This window comes from Drosophila virilis, chromosome 3, assembly GCF_030788295.1.
Source record: "Drosophila virilis strain 15010-1051.87 chromosome 3, Dvir_AGI_RSII-ME, whole genome shotgun sequence".
NCBI classification, from domain to species: Eukaryota; Metazoa; Arthropoda; class Insecta; order Diptera; family Drosophilidae; genus Drosophila; species Drosophila virilis.
Window position 1 is genome coordinate 10,426,939 of NC_091545.1, and position 24,165 is coordinate 10,451,103.

Here is a 24,165-nt window from a genome sequence, read left to right on the forward strand (position 1 = left end):
GCCAGTCAATCAGCCGGATTGCACAGCTGGCCCAGCAAATCCCCGCGGGCACAGCAATTAGGCACAGAGCGCCAATCTTATGCGGCGTTAAGGCAAGGGCCCACTGGCTGTGATGTGACTGCAATGCAAATACCTCAAATCGTGGCAATTACCAATTACGAATGGGCCACAGCCCGCTGCACACCTTATCGAAAAGGCTACAATATAAGTTGCCTACGTGTATTAATTATTCAATCTCAGAAAGAGAACTGAGAACTCAGAACCTGACAACCCGAGACTGTGGCGAATCGGCAGGGAGGCACAGGCAAATGCTTGTACTAAACAGGTGTAGGCTAGGACAGCAGCAGCTGCTGCAACAGTTGCTGTTGCTAGCCGAGCTAATCTACACTGTGCTGCAAGCAATTCGTAGTCGTTTGATGAGTTTTATATGGGGGGGAAGTAAAGTAGAGCTGACTCATGAAATAGTTATAAGAAATATACACTAAGCCCAATAGGTAAAAGGGTATAAAGGTTTTGTGCAAATGTAGGTATCAGCCTGAGGGTAGCTTCTCTGACCCAGTACAGTATATATATATATAAATATGTCCATAGCAGATTCCATCTAATTATGTCCGTCTGTCTGTCCGACCATCTAAGACCCTGAAAGAGCTGGAGACTTCACATTTTAACATTACGAAAATGTTTTCGAAAATTGCAAGTTGCGAGCAAAAGAGGGATCCTAATCTTCCGAAGTTAGTTTTATTTTTGCTAAGGCTAAGAAGATGAGCTTGATGTGGAATTAGTAGAGAATGGTACAGGGTATTTCCTAGTCGGGCACTCCCAACTAAAACGCTCTTATTTGTTATGTATCATATTTTTAAATCTTATATCATAACTATTTATCCTCAAACGTAGCCCTTTAATTGACCCCATGCATGGCACAGATCTTGTTGCTTAGTGTATTTGTCGTGTAATTTGTAACTAATTCGAATTTCAAATATGTGTCATTTGGACAACGCAACAATTTAGTTGTACGTTTTTCTTATTACATATACATTTTGTTATTGTTGCATCTGTTGAGTTATGAATGCAAATGCGCAATGCAGCTAGCTGACAGTTGGCAGCAACTATCGATGTAGTGCATCAGCAACAGATGTGCCCCCAGCGACAACAACAACAGCAACAGCAACAGCAACAACAACTGCAACAGCAACAACAACAGCAAAGCGGCAAATTAGACACGATTGTAGCCAAACACGATTGCCAGGCAGCAACAGAATGCAGATAAATGTATCTATATACGATATGCTAAGAATATAAATATATATAGCTTATATGAACGCTCGAAAATGAGGGCGCACACTTGGCGAATTCATTAAGCGAGTGGATGGGCGGGGGGCGGGGAGGCGTAGAGAACAGGCTGCCATTTGAATGATATTCATCAGTTACCCTTTTTGTGCTAATTGGTCTTAAATTGCACTGGCCGGGGCAGGGGTACGGGGCAGGGGGGCTGGGTGCTTGTCTAGGGCACAGCTGTGCGCATTTCGAATGAGATTTATATTTATTGAGCTGCTGTGCAAAAATCTGAGCGCAGCAACAGCTGGCAGCGTTTATCACACACACGCCTCCTCAATAGCATGAGTTAACCCACCCCCCTCCCGCCAGTTAACCCACCCCCTCAACCACAAGCACAATTGCAGGAGAAAATAGTCAAACACACAAATTATATATCAATCATTGCATCAAGAAGTCGCTTTTCCCTCTCAGCACGGCCTTGAGCTAAAGTTGAGCGCTGACTTTTATAATGAAAATTCCAATTGCATATATATATATATATATATATCATATATAACATATCGTATTGATAGCGATGATTCAGTTAAATGCAAATTCGCACAAATATTTTGAGGTTTTTGCTTGAGTTCATTTGTCTTATGTGTTTTTGTTTCTGTGGAATTCTCGTGCGCATTCTTAGGAAATCTCGCGCATAAAAACGCAGCTGGCGCCAACGAATTAACAAAGAAATAAAACAAAAACCACAGCTCGACCAAAATGTATACATCATAGCTAATTTAAATATAACTCAAAAAAAAAAGTTGCTTAACTTTGTTGTGCATTTAATATATCCATATATATATATATGTATGGACATATGCCAGCAAAGCATCAGGCGCTAGCTGAGCTTTAGTCGCGCGTTTAAGTGTCAATAAATATAAATTAAAAATAAATAAATTAGCTGGCAAATAGCCTGTTTTAACAGTAGCCCATAAACATATTTAGACAATTTAAGTGCATATCAAATTCGGTGAGCTGCAATGAAAAGTTCGGTTTAATTCTTGTTTTTGGTTGAAACTTTGCTGTGACGTAGCTTTTGTTGTTGTTATAGTAGTAGTTTTTTTTTTTTTTGTTTGTTTTAGTTGTTGGTCAATGAACGCGTTTGTTTATAATTTGAATTTCCAGTTTTTCTATATGGATTTCGCACTACGCTGCGTATGCGTAATATTTCAATAGTTCGCCTCAAGTTGCTTGTTTAAAAGTCATCAAAAGGCATATAATTAAATTATGAATAGTTGTTATTTTTTTTGCCTTTAAAATATTTGTATTTATAAATACGCATAAATTGCCACTAATAAACGTCAGAAACTTCAATTTTGCATGTTTTATGGCCAAGTTTATAATTATTTTTATATTCTTGTGGGTGTTTTTTTTTTACTTTTTGAAGATTTCTTTGATTTTACTTGCCTTGTTGATGTTGCTGAGAAAAAAAGACACTTGAATTGTGTTTTGTGTTTTTGTTTTTTTTTTTTTTAATTTTGCAATACTTTGCCGTCTTGCACTCATGCACTTGAGCGAGAGCCGCGCCTTGCTTAAAAAGGGTTCGTTTTTTATTTATTTTAGTTTGTTTTTTTATGCTCAGGATTTCAACATTGCGCGAAAACTGATGAGCCGCCGCAGCCGGGCAACGACAATCGTCAACTGTCAGTCAATGGGACGACACTCGAGGCGTTTAATGGCCAAATAAACGCGACAAGCTTCGAAATTTTTCGTCAACGACAGCAGCGCTGCCCCCCTGTCCACCTGTCTCCCTGTCCGCCATCGGCCCGCGGCAGCTCATCAATTTTTCATTTAATTTACATTTAGCTAAGTACGTGCACTTGATGGCCAGATCGTATCGAAACGAAGCGGCCCGCTTCGCCGATAGCCCGTCTAGACGAGGGACAGCCGCAGAGCGCGACGAATTCTTATCGCCTTGCATTCCGTTCGCGATGACGTGCACCTGCCCGATGACGTGGCGGCTGCCTGGTCGAGTTATGCGGGAGTTGCCCGTCTCACGTAACCGACGAAATTCTCGAGTCGATTTCATTTGATTTTGCTTCGATTTTGGGAATACGTGCCTAAGCTGACAATGCGACTGGCTTTCGGCTAGGACGGGTGGGGGCAGCGTGAACAGGTGGGGGGCAGCGGCCATTCGAATATACTTGAAGTTGTTAGCTGCGGCCGAGCTGGGCTCAGAGGTCAGCGTATTGTCAGCAATGTTAGTCTCATGTCTAGAGCCTAACAAACGAGTTCGTTGCCTAAGTCTTTTGTTATGTGCGGTCGAAGTGCGATAAATGATGCATTACCGGAAGTTATTCACATTTGGTGTTGGCTTCTTGTTTTTTAATTTGTTGTTTCTTGAGTTTTTAATTAGCCTTTTAACGTATTTGGAAAAGAAAAGCAGGCAGGAGTGTGCTCACAGAGAGAGAGAGAGAGAGAGAGATAGAGAGAGAGGCTGGGACATGCCTAAGCCTTGCAATTGCGGGCTGGAGTGGGATGAACTATTTAAAATGAAAAATATTTTATATTATACAACAATTTATGTTGAAAACTCCAGACTATAACTCCATATATATCAATTTTAGGGATATGGAAAGAAATGCTAAGAGAAATAATGCCTTCTATTCATATTGCATATAGCAAAAACTTCTCTCTAACTGAGATCAATGGCATTTCCGTTTGTTATAGATAAATGAACTGCCTTTATCATTTATTATAATTATTAAATTTAAAACGATTCCAAATAACAGCTTAAAGCCGCTGACAGAAGTCGCCTCTCCATAAACATTTGATATTAAAATCAATTCATTAGACAATGCAAAGTTATATAAGCCCATGCTGTGAGTGTGTGTGTGGGTGTGTATTTTGTTTTGTAATTCCATACACGATATTTAAGTCGACGATTGCGACTAGAAACTGCAAACGATCATTCATAAATTTCAATGTTAATGATCTGTGTGCAGATATCGCAAATGAAATCGAAGCCGAAACCAAAGTCGAAACATTTCAAAGTTTGTTTCTATAATTAATGAAGCTTTTTAATGCGAATTTCAACAGGGGCATAAAACACATTAAAACAGTAGCAGCAGCAAATACGATTCTCGACTCAGTCGAGTCATTGATATACTTGCCCAGCTCGTGATAAGCAGGCCAGGCGTTGATAAGCCGGCCAGGGTCAACTTTTGACTGAGTTTTTGCCTCCGTGCTTCCTGTAGCTGCCGGCCCAGCTGGCATTGAACTTCCTCGCGCACGTAGCCTCAACAAAAGCAGCGCAAACATTAAGCAAAATATGGATAATTGTGTCCGATATTGTTGTAGTTGTTGTAGTTGCTGCTGCTTTTTATCATTATGCTGACAATTATTGTTCAGTTAATAACAAATTGCTGCGAGTTCTAGAAACAACAGCCCAGACCCAGGCCCAGCCCCAAGCGAAGGTTCCACAGCTCATTAGAAATTCTGAAGCACTTCAACACAAACTAAACAAAACGCGACTCATCGCCAGCGGCATCGACATCGACATTGTTAAAGTCGTATACTTTATGCTCCATTTGGAGGCACCTTGCGTAACAAATTTGGAGAGCATTAAAGTAGATATAGTTCTATTAGAAAATGCTGTATAGTTCATATGATATATTGCTACTAATTTTAAGGTATGAGAACCAAGGCTGCCAACATGCATACACATATGAATTATTACATGCATACATATTGTAAAAATATAATTAGATAAGCACGTATGCATGATACATAAATATAAGTATTTTTGCTTACATAGATTACATACGTATAAACATATATACACATTTGTACATATGTATGCATAGGCAGCTATGTGAATTACTAAGAATCGTGGATTAGGGCAGCATTTTAAAATACGTAATATATACTTTCTTTGTATTTGGTTACAGAGATTATGCATGCATGCATACATACATGCAGACATGTATACATGCAGACGTGTATATATGCAGACATGTATACATGCAGACGTGTATATATGCAGACATGTATACACGCAGACATGTATACATGCAGACGTGAATATATGCAGACATGTATACATGCATGCATGCATACTTGCATACATGCATGCATGCATGCGTTCGTGCATACAAACATCTAAATACATACGTACATCTACATACATGCATCTACATACATACATCTACATATATACATCTACGTACATACATATACATACATACACCTACATGCATATATACTTACCTGCCCCACCGTCTCCTGGTCCACCGCCTCCTGTGGTTGCTCCTCCACCGGCCGCAGGAGCCAACTGACTGCCTTGTTGAATTTTAGCAAGTCCTACTTACATTTTTGAGAATCGAGGAGGAGAGCTCTTAAAAATAATTTGAATTTAAAGCCGCAGCGCAGTGATATGAAACTGAGACAGTGTTAAGTTAAAGAAAGCATTCTTGTAAACATACCTACACACACATACCTGCACATACATACAAACATAATTACATACAAACATTCGTACATACACCAATACATACAAATGCACTTACACATAAATGCATACATACTCCATCCTATATAGACATCGGTTAAAATTTCCCACACCCATAACTCGGCCAAATCTCATCCGATTTTAACGAGGTTTGGCTTTTAGTTCATGGTTTGGCCTGTAGATTAATTGGGCATTTAAGTCTGACAACATATTTTTTGGTCGAAATTCATGTTAAAATGGTACCCTCAAATATCCTATATAGACATGGGTTAAAATTTCCCACACCCATAACTCGGTCAAATCTCATCCGATTTTAACGAGGTTTGGCTTTTAGTTCATGGTTTGGCCTCTAGATCAATCGGGCATTTAAGTCTGACAACAAATTTTTTGGTCGAAATTCATGTTAAAATGGTACCCTCAAATATCCTATATAGACACAGATCAAAATTTCCCACACCCATAACTCGGTCAAATCTCATCCGATTTTAACGAGGTTTTGCTTTTTGTTCATGGTTTGGCCTGTAGATCAATTGGGCATTTAAGTCTGACAACAAATTTTTTGGTCGAAATTCATGTTAAAATGTAACACTCAAAAATCCTATATAGACATGGGTCAAAATTTCCCACACCCATAACTCGGTCAAATCTCATCCGATTTTAACGAGGTTTTGCTTTTTGTTCATGGTTTGGCCTCTAGATCAATCGGGCATTTAAGTCTGACAACAAATTTTTTGGTCGAAATTCATGTTAAAATGGTACACTCAAAAATCCTATATAGACATGGGTCAAAATTTCCCACACCCATAACTCGGTCAAATCTCATCCGATTTTAACGAGGTTTGGCTTTTTGTTCATGGTTTGGCCTCTAAATCAATCGGGCAACAAATTTTTTGGTCGAAATTCATGTTAAAATGGTACACTCAAAAATCCTATATAGACATGGGTCAAAATTTCCCACACCCATAACTCGGTCAAATCACATCCGATTTTAACGAGGTTTTGCTTTTTGTTCATGGTTTGGCCTCTATATCAATTGGGCATTTAAGTCTGACAACATATTTTTTGGTCGAAATTCATGTTAAAATGGTACCCTCAAATATCCTATATAGACACAGATCAAAATTTCCCACACCCATAACTCGGTCAAATCTCATCCGATTTTAACGAGGTTTTGCTTTTTGTTCATGGTTTGGCCTCTAGATGAATCGGGCATTTTAGTCTGACAACAAATTTTTTGGTCGAAATTCATGTTAAAATGGTACACTCAAAAATCCTATGTACACACAGATCAAAATTTCCCACACCCATAACTCGGTCAAATCTCATCCGATTTTAACGTGGTTTGGCTTTTTGTTCATGGTTTGGCCTGTAGATCAATTGGGCATTTAAGTCTGACAACAAGTTTTTTGGTCGAAATTCATGTTAAAATGGTACACTCAAAAATCCTATATAGACATGGGTCAAAATTTCCCACACCCATAACTCGGTCAAATCTCATCCGATATTAACGTGGTTTGGCTTTTTGTTCATGGTTTGGCCTCTAGATCAATCGGGCATTTAAGTCTGACAACAAATTTTTTGGTCGAAATTAATGTTAAAATTGAACCCTCAATATCCCATATAGCAATAGGTAAAAATTTCCCACACCCATAACTCGGTCAAATCACATCCGATTTTAACGAGGTTTTGCTTTTTGTTCATGGTTTGGCCTCTATTTCAATTGGGCATTTAAGTCTGACAACATATTTTTTGGTCGAAATTCATGTTAAAATTGAACCCTCAATATCCAATATAGCAATAGGTAAAAATTTCCAACACCCATAACTCGGTCAAATCTCATCCGATTTTAACGTGGTTTGGCTTTTTGTTCATGGTTTGGCCTGTAGATCAATTGGGCATTTAAATCTAACATCATAATTTTTGGTCCAAGTTCATGTTAAAATGATACACTCAAAAATCCTATATAGACATGGGTCAAAATTTCCCACACCCATAACTCGGTCAAATCTCATCCGATTTTAACGAGGTTTGGCTTTTTGTTCATGGTTTGGCCTCTAGATCAATCGGGCATTTAAGTCTGACAACAAATTTTTTGGTCGAAATTCATGTTAAAATTGAACCCTCAATATCCCATATAGCAATAGGTAAAAATTTCCCACACCCATAACTCGGTCAAATCTCATCCGATTTTAATGAGGTTTGGCTTTTAGTTCATGGTTTGGCCTCTAGATCAATTGGGCATTTAAGTCTGACAACATATTTTTTGGTCGAAATTCATGTTAAAATTGAACCCTCAATATCCAATATAGCAATAGGTAAAAATTTCCAACACCCATAACTCGGTCAAATCTCATCCGATTTTAACGTGGTTTGGCTTTTTGTTCATGGTTTGGCCTGTAGATCAATTGGGCATTTAAATCTAACATCATCATTTTTGGTCCAAGTTCATGTTAAAATGATACACTCAAAAATCCTATATAGACATGGGTCAAAATTTCCCACACCCATAACTCGGTCAAATCTCATCCGATTTTAACGAGGTTTGGCTTTTTGTTCATGGTTTGGCCTCTAGATCAATCGGGCATTTAAGTCTGACAACAAATTTTTTGGTCGAAATTCATGTTAAAATTGAACCCTCAATATCCCATATAGCAATAGGTAAAAATTTCCCACACCCATAACTCGGTCAAATCTCATCCGATTTTAACGTGGTTTGGCTTTTTGTTCATGGTTTGGCCTCTAGATCAATCGGGCATTTAAGTCTGACAACAAATTTTTTGGTCGAAATTAATGTTAAAATTGAACCCTCAATATCCCATATAGCAATAGGTAAAAATTTCCCACACCCATAACTCGGTCAAATCTCATCCGATTTTAACGTGGTTTGGCTTTTTGTTCATGGTTTGGCCTCTAGATCAATCGGGCATTTAAGTCTGACAACAAATTTTTTGGTCGAAATTCATGTTAAAATGGTACACTCAAAAATCCTATATAGACATGGGTCAAAATTTCCCACACCCATAACTCGGTCAAATCACATCCGATTTTAACGAGGTTTTGCTTTTTGTTCATGGTTTGGCCTCTATATCAATTGGGCATTTAAGTCTGACAACATATTTTTTGGTCGAAATTCATGTTAAAATGGTACCCTCAAATATCCTATATAGACATGGGTTAAAATTTCCCTCACCCATAACTCGGTCAAATCTCATCCGATTTTAACGAGGTTTGGCTTTTAGTTCATGGTTTGGCCTCTAGATCAATCGGGCATTTAAGTCTGACAACAAATTTTTTGGTCGAAATTCATGTTAAAATGGTACCCTCAAATATCCTATATAGACACAGATCAAAATTTCCCACACCCATAACTCGGTCAAATCTCATCCGATTTTAACGAGGTTTTGCTTTTTGTTCATGGTTTGGCCTCTAGATCAATCGGGCATTTTAGTCTGACAACAAATTTTTTGGTCGAAATTCATGTTAAAATGGTATACTCAAAAATCCTATGTAGACACAGATCAAAATTTCCCACACCCATAACTCGGTCAAATCTCATCCGATTTTAACGTGGTTTGGCTTTTTGTTCATGGTTTGGCCTGTAGATCAATTGGGCATTTAAGTCTGACAACAAATTTTTTGGTCGAAATTCATGTTAAAATGGTACACTCAAAAATCCTATATAGACATGGGTCAAAATTTCCCACACCCATAACTCGGTCAAATCTCATCCGATTTTAACGAGGTTTTGCTTTTTGTTCATGGTTTGGCCTCTAGATCAATCGGGCATTTAAGTCTGACAACAAATTTTTTGGTCGAAATTCATGTTAAAATGGTACACTCAAAAATCCTATATAGACATGGGTCAAAATTTCCCACACCCATAACTCGGTCAAATCACATCCGATTTTAACGAGGTTTTGCTTTTTGTTCATGGTTTGGCCTCTATATCAATTGGGCATTTAAGTCTGACAACATATTTTTTGGTCGAAATTCATGTTAAAATGGTACACTCAAAAATCCTATATAGACATGGGTCAAAATTTCCCACACCCATAACTCGGTCAAATCTCATCCGATTTTAACGAGGTTTGGCTTTTTGTTCATGGTTTGGCCTCTAAATCAATCGGGCATTTAAGTCTGACAACAAATTTTTTGGTCGAAATTAATGTTAAAATTGAACCCTCAATATCCCATATAGCAATAGGTAAAAATTTCCCACACCCATAACTCGGTCAAATCACATCCGATTTTAACGAGGTTTTGCTTTTTGTTCATGGTTTGGCCTCTATATCAATTGGGCATTTAAGTCTGACAACATATTTTTTGGTCGAAATTCATGTTAAAATTGAACCCTCAATATCCAATATAGCAATAGGTAAAAATTTCCAACACCCATAACTCGGTCAAATCTCATCCGATTTTAACGTGGTTTGGCTTTTTGTTCATGGTTTGGCCTGTAGATCAATTGGGCATTTAAATCTAACATCATAATTTTTGGTCCAAGTTCATGTTAAAATGATACACTCAAAAATCCTATATAGACATGGGTCAAAATTTCCCACACCCATAACTCGGTCAAATCTCATCCGATTTTAACGAGGTTTGGCCTTTTGTTCATGGTTTGGCCTCTAGATCAATCGGGCATTTAAGTCTGACAACAAATTTTTTGGTCGAAATTCATTTTAAAATTGAACCCTCAATATCCCATATAGCAATAGGTAAAAATTTCCCACACCCATAACTCGGTCAAATCTCATCCGATTTTAATGAGGTTTGGCTTTTAGTTCATGGTTTGGCCTCTAGATCAATTGGGCATTTAAGTCTGACAACATATTTTTTCGTCGAAATTCATGTTAAAATTGAACCCTCAAAAATCCTATATAGACATGGGTCAAAATTTCCCACACCCATAACTCGGACAAATCTCATCCGATTTTAACGAGGTTTTGCTTTTTGTTCATGGTTTGGCCTCTAAATCAATCGGGCATTTAAGTCTGACAACAAATTTTTTGGTCGAAATTAATGTTAAAATTGAACCCTCAATATCCCATATAGCAATAGGTAAAAATTTCCCACACCCATAACTCGGTCAAATCACATCCGATTTTAACGAGGTTTTGCTTTTTGTTCATGGTTTGGCCTCTATATCAATTGGGCATTTAAGTCTGACAACATATTTTTTGGTCGAAATTCATGTTAAAATTGAACCCTCAATATCCAATATAGCAATAGGTAAAAATTTCCAACACCCATAACTCGGTCAAATCTCATCCGATTTTAACGTGGTTTGGCTTTTTGTTCATGGTTTGGCCTGTAGATCAATTGGGCATTTAAATCTAACATCATAATTTTTGGTCCAAGTTCATGTTAAAATGATACACTCAAAAATCCTATATAGACATGGGTCAAAATTTCCCACACCCATAACTCGGTCAAATCTCATCCGATTTTAACGAGGTTTGGCCTTTTGTTCATGGTTTGGCCTCTAGATCAATCGGGCATTTAAGTCTGACAACAAATTTTTTGGTCGAAATTCATTTTAAAATTGAACCCTCAATATCCCATATAGCAATAGGTAAAAATTTCCCACACCCATAACTCGGTCAAATCTCATCCGATTTTAATGAGGTTTGGCTTTTAGTTCATGGTTTGGCCTCTAGATCAATTGGGCATTTAAGTCTGACAACATATTTTTTGGTCGAAATTCATGTTAAAATTGAACCCTCAATATCCCATATAGCAATAGGTAAAAATTTCCCACACCCATAACTCGGTCAAATCTCATCCGATTTTAACGAGGTTTTGCTTTTTGTTCATGGTTTGGCCTCTAGATAAATTGGGCATTTAAGTCTGACAACATTATTTTTGGTCGAAATTCATGTTAAAATTATACACTCAAAAATCCTATATAAACATGGGTCTAAACTTCCCACACCCATAACTCTCATCCGGCAAGAAATTGGTTCAAATCGCGAATCAGATCAACGTAAATTAATCTTTAGCTTGCAGCTACGATTAGAGGTATAGCTAAACGTTATTCTGGGTGGTCCGTGCCGCTGCCCGTGCCTGGCGAGAGATGCCCTTGCCGTGGGCCATGCGCCACCATTCTATCAAGCTTCTATCAACCGGATCAGAGCGTTCATTAGTTATGGATTGACAGCAATGCGGAACCGGAGATTAACGCTTTCCTCAGCTCGAATGTGCCGCCAAAGGTATGAGCAATATGCCCGGAGCCATAACGCCCCATTTGCGGGTTCGATATTCAGTTCTCTAATTTTAGCATACCGTCAACAATTAAGACTAATTTGAGAATGCGCATTTGGACTTTGGCTGGCCTGCTGCCGAAATACCTAGATATACCGAAAATCAAATAATCATTAATCACAATTTCTGGCTGACTCCAGCCAAGCCAACTATTTGTCGCACATCGTGCGCATCGCAGCCACAAAAAAAAAAGCAATTAGCTAATGAACACCTATCGCAGCTCGTCACTCGTCACTCGGCACTCGGATGGGGTCCAAGCACACACACGCGACCCGAAGCTGTTGGCACTTGGCGCTGCCCGCCCCAAAAGCTCCAAAAGGCGCTTGACCCGGAAGTGGAACGCTGCAGCACCATTTCCAATTCGAATGGAGCATTAACTGCCAAGTAGATTTATGCCACAACAATAGCACTTGACAAGCTGGTCCATAATCCAGCACAGTTTATTTACCCTTGACGAGCTGTGCGATAATTGTTCGCGATGTTGTTCTCTATATCATTTGTTATGTAAAATATTTTTTAGCCGTCGAGATCGTCACTTAATTCACATGCGAAGATTGAGTGGAGCTAGCATCAAGGTGGGAGCACGAATTTCCATTTAATTTTTTACTCAGAACCCTTTTGTAAGCCGAGCCAGTTACACAATAGAGCAGGCAGACTGAGACCCAAATCAAAATAAAAAAAAAATCTAAATGTAAAGCTAAATAAAAAATAATTAACTTAAGCCCCAAGCATTGGATTTATCAAAACATACTCAATAAATGCCAATTTTGGGTAAAGATCAAATTTAGCCCGCAATTTCTATATGAAAATATTTATGCATAACAATATTTTCAGTAGAACGGGCTGTTATAAATTTAAAATTGAATTGTTTAATTAAATTTTCAATAAATAAATATCATACCAAGCGTTGAATCCAAAGCTGACTTTATATTGTAGTCCTCTCTTTTAGCTACTTTTTCGCCTTACTCCAACTCAAATGGAAAGAAGAAAAGAAAATTCTTTTTCTACAGGGTATCACCGAGTTGAGCATACTCAACAGCACTCTCGTTTCATACATTTTTCTCATAGGTTTCAAGCATATTAATCGAATGCTATTTGTGCTGATCTTTTCTATTTCTAGCTTATTTTGCTGTTGTTGCTTTATTAATCGCTGCAAAATGATGCTGGCAATTTTTATTAAACAATATTATTGTCTCTTTGTTGTTAATGATATTGTCAGTGGCATCAGGTGTAGCATATTTTGTTCTGCTATTGATTCTGTTTGCGCGATCTTAACTTTGTGCTATTGAAGTCAGATTGCTTTGTCTTTAACATATAATACCAGATAATTAAATAACATTACAGGGTTATTTTTGATACAGTTTTTGGTCTACGACTTCCGCATATCTCTTAAAGCAGATCACCGTAGCGGATCGTCGTAAGTTTTTTCTTTGAATCCATCTCAGGGCATCGCAGTTAAATTGATTCTCGCAGCGATTGCTTCATTACAAGTTGCGAGTTGTTCAATTAAAGTTAATGCACAGATTTATTTGCAAAACAAACATTGAATTTCATTATCTTGATTTGCTCATGCGTCTGCTGCTTCTTATACAATGTGCCATTAGCTTATTTTTAGAAATCAAATATGTGCGGCTATTTTTAAAATAATTCCCCACACCGAATTAAGACTTCTATTTATAAATGTAAAGGCATAATGGCTGTCAATTAGCCAAACTCCAACTCTCGGCCAAAAACTTCCGCAACTGTGGCAAGTCGAAAAAAAAACAAAAAACAAAAATAGTTGGAAGTTTAATTACAATGGGAAAAATATAAAGCCCAAGCTCCGTTTAGAACTCGACTCAACTCGACTTGACGTAGCCTTTAAAATGGGCATAAAAGCGTTTGGGTCAAGTGTGCACACGATTTTGTTGTTTATGCCTAACGACAGTCCATTAATTCTGTAAACGCTTAAGTGTATTAATTAAATTTATTACGTAAACTAAGCATTTAATGCCACTTGGCTGCCAAACAATTAATCAAATCGTGTATCGATTCCAGTTGACAAAATCGCTTACCTTGCTGGCGACTAAGTCAAATGCTTTCGCTGGTAGCCCGAGAACTTTTCAATATATATATTTGAAAAAAGTTTGAAAGAACAAAAGATTGGCAGATTTGGCCTTCACTGTGAAGGATTCTCACTGCTGCTGACCTTTCAGTTGGATTTTAGTGCATTTCTGTAGATTTATTTAGGAACTCTTTTTTATGCATAAACTCCGGCTAATATGAGAAAAAGAACAAAAATGTAATATTTAATAAATAATAAAAGTTCTTGGCAACGGCAACAGCCCGAGGCGTTTCCCCAACTGAGCTTCAAGCTATATTGTCAGGTTGACAAGTTGGTCAATGGGTTATTATGATAATGAACTCAATTACGGCACAAAAGCCTCTGCCGGAGCCGGACGACCGCCAGCCGCTGTTGTAATTTGCTTGGCCTTGGGTCGACGTCGTCGTCGTCGTCGTCGTCGCCGCCGCTTGGCAGATTTCTCAGCAAGAGAAACTCCGTTTCGGTTTCTATTTCGGTTTCTATTTAGAGTATATTCTGCTTTACACAATGCCAACAAAGAAGAAGCAGGCAAAAGCCACAGCTGGCCAGGGCTGGAGGTCAGCCGGCTTTGTTTGGGCTAAGCGAATCAAGTTTTCAAAGCCCAGCCGGGCCTTAATTCGGCAAAGCCCAATTACAGCCACAAACAAAAAAAAAAAAAAATAACATTTAATGATAAAATAAGAATTGCTCAGTTGCTAATTGAGCTGGGATGCTCCTTTCTCGTATGAGTAACCAAGGCAGCCAGTTGATTTATAAGCAAAAACACATTTTCACTTATGAAACAAATTCGTTTCTAAATTGTACTTCAAAGTCGCGCCGACGGGTTCAAGTACAAGCCCAATGACTGAAGGCGAAACTAACTGCAAAAGTTAAAATTCCTTAAAGCAATTGCGCACGATAAGCGATAAATGAAATTATGCTGCTTCAATGGCCAATTGTTAATAGTTAATACAATTTGGCGCAAAGTTTGCGTATGGCTACTGTAAAGTGCTTGGCCCGCACTTGTTTATTGATTTCGCTTGCCAGAAATCAATCAACAAATTGTTGCTGGGTATTAGGCATGAGCATTGTCATATATGACCTTCATTAAAAATCAAAGTTTTTTTTTTTTGCGAACTTGAGCCAGTCGGACGTAATTGCTGTCAAGCGGAATCGGATACTGCCATTCCATGCCAAAAATGCAAATGGAGACCGAGGAATTACCTCGAAAAGTCCAACGACTCTCGCGACAAGTGTTAAATGTGGCGACAATTAGGCTTAACGAGTGGCCCAGAGATAAGCTTCTGCATTTACTGGCACGTTTATGCTTTTATTGAAATGGTAACAACAATTGTGACTGCCTCGTGGCGCTGGCATAACAAATGCGTTAATTTGAGGTAAACGCAGATCAGGGGCAGCTTTATTTCGATTAGCCAACAAAGTGTAGCCAGTTTTGTATAGTTGTCGTTATATTCAAAACCAGCTAAGCAACAAATATCGATAAGTGCTGGGCACCGATAGACGATAGATAGTTGCTATACGGAGCCGGAATGCGCATCGATAGGCAAACAGTTCATTTGTATCGACTACGCAGCCCTGACCGTTGTTGGACAGTGTGACCAGGCAACCGCACATTTATTATTACTTGAGCAGCAACGTGCTACTCCGATTTTAAGCGTTTTCAAAATAGGACAAAATGAGCGGCAATACAAAAAAGGAGTTAATCCTTTGCGACTATTGCCAAGTCGCAAAAGATAGCAATCAGATTTACACAAACAGAAAGCAATTTGCCGGCTGCCGAATCGTTGACCTTCTACAAAGTGTCACCCAACGCACCGTAAGTACAGTCTTACAACTGGAATTCATTCATATTCCATGTGACCCACAACAACAATTCCAACGATTTAGATACCGCTCCCAACAACTGTTAAATTGTGCAGCCTGTGCGCCTCAACTTTGCATGCCACAACCGGCACCATCGCCAGAGCCATCGAGTTGGTGTCCAAGCTGACGCAGACTGGCAAGAAGCAGAACATTGAAACAGTCCTTGTTGAAGCCGAGTCAGATGACACAGACGACGGAAAGCGAACAAAGCCTGCCACAAACATTGATTCACCGGCAGCCAAAGAGCGCATGTCAAAGGGCGCCGCAACTACCAACGGCACGCCCATTGTTGACCTGGAGAGCCCCAAAGTGACGCCTGCTAAGGAAAAAGGCACGCCAAACAAGACTCCAGCCACAAAGAAAGGACTCAAAGAACCAAACAGCTCGGCAGTGGGCGTCCAGCAGAGTCCTAGAAAACAGGCTCTCAAAGCAAGTCTGCCACAAACTAGCACACCTGCGGCATCAGCACAACCGTCCACTCCAAAGAAGGTAGAAGACTTGCTGCAGAATGCAATCAAGTTGACGCCCGCCAAGGATGTGCCCAAAAAGAATAAAGATTTTATACAGCTTTTTGGTGGCAACGCTGACAATGCCAGCGACACCGAGGAGGAGGACGAGGAAGATGACGAGGTGACGACAGTCGGGAAGGCAGAAATTAAGAATATAGCAACCGGCTTCGAGTGCAAGCTATGCGACTTTGCATCCGTCTACCCAAATCCCATGAAGAAGCATTTGAAAGAATTGCACGGACAGAAGCGTCCGCGCATCTACAACTGCATGAAGTGTACCAAAGTCTTTGGCGTGCTGAACTCCCTAAAGTCGCATCTGCTGACACACGGCATTACCGAGGAGAAGGATGAAAGTGCAGCACCAGACCCACAGCTTGCAGTGCTCACGGCACTGAAGCCAAAGCCAAAACCTTCCAATACCGAATATACCTTTGCCATCAATAACACCAACTCGTCTACACCAAAGCCCGCCGGGGAGCAAGTGCAAGCTACCACATACCAGTGCGAGATATGTCATCTGGATTTCAGCGCGGTCAAAGCTCTACAGGAGCACATTAAGACCGTGCATAACATTGAGCGTCCCAAAGCTTTCAAATGTGATGCCTGCGATTCTCATTTCATGCACAAAGTCACAATGGATCGCCACTACAAGAAGAAGCACTGCGGCGAGGATGCCGCTGCGATGCCGGCTAAAATAAAAGGTAGACGCAAAACCATTTCGATTGTGGTTAACCGGCCGCCCAGCAAGGAAGAGGCCACCCCGCTGGCCAGTTCGCCAGCAAAGATTACAGGCAGACGCAAGACGATGGCAGTCGAGCTGAATGAAACAGAGGAGCCGCCGGCCAAGTTGAAAAGGCAATCACCACTAAAAGAGCCAAAGAAATTAAGCGAGATAGACACTGAGACAGCCCATAAGGAACCCATTGAAGAGCCAGCCTCACCGAGCAAGAGCAAATCAAAAGTGGACAAGTTGTCTGAGAGCGCAACTGTTGACAATGTCACGAGCGAGTCAAAAGTGGACAAGTTGTCCGAGAGCTCAACTGTTGACAAAGTCGCAGGCACGCCCAAAAAACCCAAGAAGCCATCACAAGTGCTCAAGGATTTCTTTGCGCCGAAGCTGGCCTCGCCAGCCAAGAGCAAATCAAAGGCCAACGACGAACAGGTCGCGCCCACACTCAGCCAAGAGAACGAGATCATAGAGGAGCTGAATAATATGGATCTAAATGATATTGATCTGCTGGACTCATTTGACGTCGACATATCCAGCAATAAAATGAAGTCCAAGAAAGATGTAGATACGACAAAGTCGTCATCACAAATCACAGAAATCGACTCGCCAAGCAAAAAGGTCAAATCATCGAATGAAGTAAATCCGCTGGAGCCTGTACAGAAGAAAATTAAGTCCAAAAAAGATAAAGATACAGTCGATTCATCACAAATTGTAGACAGCAACGAAGAGAAACTTACAAATGAAATAGATCCGCTGAACTCATCGCAGCTCATATCCATCAATGGCACGCCAAAGAAGTCGGGCAAACGCAAGGCAGCCAAACAACAGGCAGAGGAGTCATCACAAGCGGACACCGCCGATGAGGAAGTGGCCAGCCCAGTGCAGCTGAAGCCGCTGAAGAAATCGAAGAGCGACAAGCAGAAGATGACAGACAGTGATATCGAGCTGATCGACGAGATCAATCCCAATGTCAAGCCACACAAGCGCACAAAGCTCGACTCGATGGTGCTCTCCGAGTCGGAGCTGAGCTGCAGCATGTGCAGCAAGGTGGTTGGCTCACGCAAGCGTCTCGATTCGCATATGCTCAAGAAGCATACCACAAAACTGACATGCCCCAATTGCAAGGTGGCCTATAACGACAGCTTGGAGTACGTTAAGCACTTCTCGGTCTGCAACGGCGTCGACGGTCTACCGTGCGGCTACAAAAACTGCAAAAAGGTCTTCGCAGCGGCCAATTTCCTGTGCTCCCACTTGAACAAGAAACACAAACTCGCGAAGTAATGTAAGTTACATGAAATATGCCAAGAGAATACTTCAAGAGAATGTCGCGCAATTGTTGATCAATTAAAGCGATGTCTATGGGCAATATTTTGTGAAGAGAATAGCATGGAAACTAAGCAGAAAATATTTTGTTACAAAAACTGTAACGCATTGAAGGATGCTAGTTCGAACCCATAGAAACTTAAAATAGTTATGTCTACGTATATCTATCTAATATATACAGACTAGTCTGTTTGTTATGCTAAATAAGATCTTTCAGTTCGTACTTAGTCATATCAACTATCGGTCCATTATTCAGCTCTTGGAAAAACTTAAGATATCAGAAATTAGTCAAACTAGCTCTCAATTTGATACTTTTAAAGCTCTCAATAAGAATATTAAATCATACTAGGATTACAAAATGTTAGTTAGCTGAAGTCAACTTCTTTCTTGTTGTACAAATTTCTTAATTGCATTTTCCTTACTTTTTCAGATTCGTACACAGCAATTCAGGCCTTGAAGGATGCCAAAATGACTGAATTTAAATGTTTTAATTTTCTTTTTAACTATTTGTAAACAGTACAAAAACTCAAAAATACAACAAACTAACACGGAAATGGAACGCAATTCCATTAACTAAATAGTTATGTAGTTTTCAATTATAGATTAGTTTTATGATTTTGTATATGCATATATTGTTTGACTTCCATATAAACATAAACAATGTAAATTACAAAGAAAACCAACGACAATTTGAGAGCAGTTCCTAAAGAGAGAGCACGTTTTATATATATATATATATATTTATATACAATATATAAATATATATATCGTACATGCATTAAAATAAGATTTAGGAGTAGCCTTAAGACTAACCCAACAAATTATGTACGCAGAGCCCGCGCGTAACGAAACAAAAATAATGAAAACAATTTTCTAGTTCAACTTTTCTACTTAATGCGTACTCTTGAATGGATTATGGTGATGATAAAGATTGAAAGCCGTGTGTGTGCCCGTGCTGCCTCAGGTGCCCACTTTGCTGTGAATCTCCGCTTGGGCCACCTTCATCACGTCGAGCGCACCCTTCTTGATCAGCTGCTCGGCCAGCGTCTGGCCCAAGCGATTGGCCTTCACGTATATGTCCCTGCTGTGGCAGGCGTGCTGATAGAGACCGCAGAATAGATTGTCCACATCCTCGATGAGCACAGGCAGCTTGAGCTGCTGCGGCTGCGGTTGTTCCTCATCGGCATAATCGAACATTTGCACTGTCTTCTGCAGGAAGGGACATTTCGCGTGACCCGTGATCTCTTGGCTGACCTCGAGGCCGCTGCCTTGGTGCATGGCTGCAAACGGGCACTTGGAAGAGGCTGCTGTCGTGGTCGCATTGTCCGGCTCATCGCCATTGCTGCGCATTGGCGTGGGAAGCGGGGCCATGTGAGTGACCGGACACTTGCCCGCAATGGCGTACGAAATCTTCGTCTCATTGTCGACAAACGGACACTCGCCCATAACGTCCTGGCCGACCTTCAACGGCAACGGGCAGTGAGCAATTGTGTTGGCATTGCTGGTGTCTGCATCGCCGCCACCGCCGCCAGCGTCACCGCCAGCGCCTAGTGCATTGTTATTGTCGTGGCCAACGACGGGACACTTGCGCGCCAAATCGATGTGGCGCTCGATCAGGTCCTCCATGATGTAGCCTGTGACCGAGACGTCCTCGCAAATGACCGGCGGACTACCCTGTTGGCGCGGACTATTAGAGCTGGAATCGGAGCCCGAGCCAGACCCGGAGCCAGTGCCATTCGCAGGCAGGCTGTTGCCATTCCTAGCCCGCTTCGTGGCAGGCGGCGAGTCACAGCTGTTGCTGTTGTTGCCATTGGTCATTTCCTGCTCCTGCTGCTGCTGCTGTTGTTGCTCATTTGCGGCACGCTTGCGCCGCAGCACCTCCGTCTCAGATTCATTCAAGGCACAGTCCAGATGCTCGCGTATTTCAATCGCACCATCCAGACTCCAGACAGCGCCAGTTAGCGACAAGCCCACTTCTTCCAGCTGCTGCTGCTGCTGCCTGTTGTTGGCATTGATGCTGCTTGGCTCGCCTTTCAGATTGCTCCAGACAGCAACCGGGGCAGAGCAGCCGCCGCCCAGCGTCTTAAGGAAACTGCGCTCGGCCAATATGCGGCACGTGGTGTTCAGGCACATGAGCTTCTGCAGCATGGTCAGCACATGAGCATCGTTGGCGCGACACTCGACGGCCAGAGCGCCCTGACCGACGGCATAGAGCAGATCCGTGGGCTCCAGCACCTGGCTAATGCGGCTCATCCAGCCCATGCGCACGAGGCCCGCTTGCGCCAGTATGATGCCCGCAAACTTGGACTCCTTGGCATCCAGCTTGGCCAGACGTGTATTCAAATTGCCACGAATGTCGCACACAATCAGATGCGGGTACTGGCGACGAATCTGCGCTGTGCGCCGCAGCGAGGAGGTGCCTGTTGGAAAGATGAGACAATTAGTTGACAATTTGGAGCTGCACACAAGTTGACGCACTTACCAATGACACTGCCCTTGGGCAGCGTGGCAATCGTGTGCCCCTTCAGATTCTCGCGCAGCACCAGCGCATCGCGGGCATCCTCACGCTCCAGCACCGCGCCCACAGCCATTCCCGTTGGCAGCGCTGTGGGCAGATCCTTGAGCGAGTGCACAACAAAGTCAACGCCGCCATTGCGCAGCGCATCCTCCAGATCGCGAGTGAAGAGACTCTTCTCGCCAATCTTCGGCAGTGAAACGTTCAGCACACGGTCCCCAAAGGTGGACATGGTATCTGCAAAGTCAACAAGATATCCAAATGAGTTACATGTTTGTAAGTATGTATGAAGATCTATTCTGCCGTCGCCCATTCCAATTGATATCGTTTCTAATATTATCAGAGATAAAAGCACAACTCCGCAATCAAGCGAAACACGCAGGCGAATTGGATTCCCGATGATGAGGTTCCCCAACACGATAGCGAACTTTTTGCCTTTTTTTTAATATATTTTTTATCAGCACGCAATGGAGCAACTGCCTAACAGTTGGCGCTATTTGAATATACATTATATATATATATATATTTTGGATAGATGTGCATGCATGGGACTTTGTGTATCTAAACGGGATGTTGCGTGTGGCGCGAGGCACTAAACTGCTTCCATTGATTAACAATTAAATTTAATAGCTTGTGCGGGAGATAAAACACCCAAGCTGACCAGCATTAGCCGAGGGAATTAGGCTGGTGGAAATTCTTTAGCTTTAGGTAAATGGGCAAAGGCACGTTTTTAGTATGAAGAAAATTTAAGAAAAATTCTGTTTTCGGAAGTATTCTCAAAATGTAAGCAAATAGTTATGTAATCAAAAAAATACTAAACAATAAATGTGGCTTTCTTCTGAATATATCACTTATTGAAAGGGTTTGTGGGTTTGTTATCACAGTTAAGATCGGGGCTTCTTCAGCAAGTAGAAAATCAACAGGGAGTTCTAGGCCCCAATACCTCACTCTCTTTTGTAAGAGTCCCCCCTTCAGATCTATTAGAAGAGCTCTCCAATTTCCTAATGTTATTTACTTTTTTTTTTGATTTGGTAAAATGATATTTTAGATAAATAAATATGTCGTACATCATATATTCTTTAGTTTCTTTCTAGACAATCCATAATAATGCACGATACGTGATATATTTAAACAATTCATTATTATTCTACTCTCTTTATAGCTGCATTTAAATCTTAAAAGAGATTTGTTGTGAGCGAATCTTAAATGTGTGATAAAAGCCAATTTGCGGAAGAAAACGTGATAAACGTGAAAACTCCAATATTATCATGTTGTAAATTAACGGTCTTTCATCAGTTAAATTTTATAATAAAGTTTTTGCATAATTTCTTTGATTAAAAAAGCAACGAGAATTGCGTGAACCTTAACCAAGAACTAGTCATAAATATTCAAACAGAAACAAACTTTATCAATTGTTATCAACGGCAGATAACATAAAATGAATTTCAATAGATGAACCTATTATGTCAGCAGCACGTTGGTCAAGTTTCTATAATAAAAAGATAAGTGCCTGAAAAGTGTGCTTTTAATCTAAAAGAACAATCGTTAAAGTTATTTACCAAAAGCGAAATAAAAGCCACAAAAGTAAAAGACATTGACATTGGGCAAATTTTGGCAAGAGGCACGCAAAAGTGCAGCAGTAAAATAAAAATAAATACAAATTAACAAATTTAGACGCGCCTCTGCATACAAATAAATAAAACATTTAATCTTATTAAATTTTACGCAAGTAACGCTTCCAGAATTGATAAGACAGTTTTGGCTAGGCTCAAACATGGGCCTGATAATGCGCTGCTCAATAGTGCTGAGTCACGGTGAAGACTAGGAAAATGTTAACTACAATCATTATACGGAAAATGAGAAAACTTTCACTTACGTATCTCGAACTTCTGCTTGGGATAAAGTTTCTGCAGTCGCCCGATGACATGCTTGGTCTGAATGAGCGCCAGCTGCAAGGAAAGAGAGGGAAGAGAGCGGCAAGAGTAATGAGTAAATGCTTTCAAGTGCATATGCAAATGCTAAATGTAAATGAACTGTAAATGGCGAAAAGGAGTGAGAGAGTAATTGAGGGAGAGTGTGAGAGTGATTAATGGTAGCTTCCAATTGGATTTGCAGTCACAGCTGCTGCTGCTCCTGCTGTTGTTGTTGTTGTTGTTGGCATTTGACATATTATATTTTAATTAGCAAAGCAATTTGAAATATGCGAGTATTAAAGCACTTGCGGCCTTGATAAAGCCGGACCAAGCCAAGACAAGCTGACTTGAGCCAATCCGCGCCAAGCACGACTCAAGTTGCCACAAAATATGGTGAAAAAGTAATAAAAATATTAAAGCTGACGAATCAAGCGGCGGGCGGGGGGTAAAATGTGGCGCACACTGACAGACAAATATTGTGATTGCGAGACTAACAGCAGCAGTGCGTGAGAGCCGCACGAATCTGAGCTGCGTATTGTATAACACTAACCAAAATAATAAAGAAAAAAAAAACACGGTCAGCAACAACAACAAGCAGCAGCAGCAGCAGCAGCAGCGGTATTTTTTAGGCGAGCAACAAGTCTTGGTCTTGCATAAATGTGTGAGGCGAGACGAAACGGAAGAGTGACAGAGAGGGAAACGTAGAGGGAGGTAGCAAGCACTAGGCGGATGGACGTAAATACCTGATTGAAATTCAAATGAAAGTTGAGTAAATCGAATGCACATATTCAAGCACTTACATACATATACATATATGCACATAGCTTACCTCGCTTTTGCGTGAACCAACACGAATGACCTTTTCCTTTTCCTGCGTAGACATCTTAAGTCTCTTTAATTATTGCACAATTATTCCTAGTGGGCGTAAGGTACTTAAGTGAAAGTGTGTTTGGCGAGGACAAGCAGCAGCAGCTTTTTTTGGGGTCACGACTTTTGCACAGAAGCAGCGATGAACGATGAATGAAAACTTCAATTCACTGAGTATTAAACACACATTCTCGTATTATTGTCACGTAGACTTTGTACTAGACGGTTAGAAATCCAACCAAAAAAGAACTTATTTAGATTTAATGCTGGGCGATACTACGTCCGAGCAAAGCGCAATGCAGCAAGTGATTGGCAAACTGACTGGCCATGCGAC

General features: G+C 40.7%; 2 protein-coding genes across 2 annotated transcripts; one reads left to right on the forward strand and one right to left on the reverse strand.

Moving 5' to 3' along the window:
* Positions 1-15,710: 15,710 nt before the first annotated feature.
* Positions 15,711-19,426, forward strand: indra. Its single transcript, XM_002046993.4, has 3 exons — positions 15,711-15,927; positions 15,999-18,495; positions 18,967-19,426. Exons 1-2 carry the CDS (start codon positions 15,787-15,789, stop codon positions 18,492-18,494), a joined length of 2,637 nt encoding a protein of 878 aa, XP_002047029.1. The 5' UTR covers positions 15,711-15,786; the 3' UTR covers position 18,495; positions 18,967-19,426.
* On the reverse strand, positions 18,754-24,154 carry Hmbs (porphobilinogen deaminase-like protein l(3)02640). Its single transcript, XM_002046994.4, has 4 exons — positions 23,794-24,154; positions 22,928-23,000; positions 21,019-21,288; positions 18,754-20,956 (listed from the first exon to the last, which is right to left on the reverse strand). Exons 1-4 carry the CDS (start codon positions 23,845-23,847, stop codon positions 19,497-19,499), a joined length of 1,857 nt encoding a protein of 618 aa, XP_002047030.1. The 5' UTR covers positions 23,848-24,154; the 3' UTR covers positions 18,754-19,496.
* Positions 24,155-24,165: the final 11 nt, after the last annotated feature.

Coding starts and splice junctions, on each gene's coding strand:
- indra (XM_002046993.4), top strand. CDS start 15,787: ATGAGCGGCAATACAAAAAAGGAGTTAATCCTTTGCGACTATTGCCAA. Junction 15,928..15,998: donor AAAGTGTCACCCAACGCACC/GTAAGTACAGTC, acceptor CCAACGATTTAG/ATACCGCTCCCAACAACTGT.
- Hmbs (XM_002046994.4), bottom strand. CDS start 23,847: ATGTCTACGCAGGAAAAGGAAAAGGTCATTCGTGTTGGTTCACGCAAA. Junction 23,001..23,793: donor TTGGTTCACGCAAAAGCGAG/GTAAGCTATGTG, acceptor CTTTCCTTGCAG/CTGGCGCTCATTCAGACCAA. Junction 20,957..21,018: donor GCCCAAGGGCAGTGTCATTG/GTAAGTGCGTCA, acceptor TCTTTCCAACAG/GCACCTCCTCGCTGCGGCGC.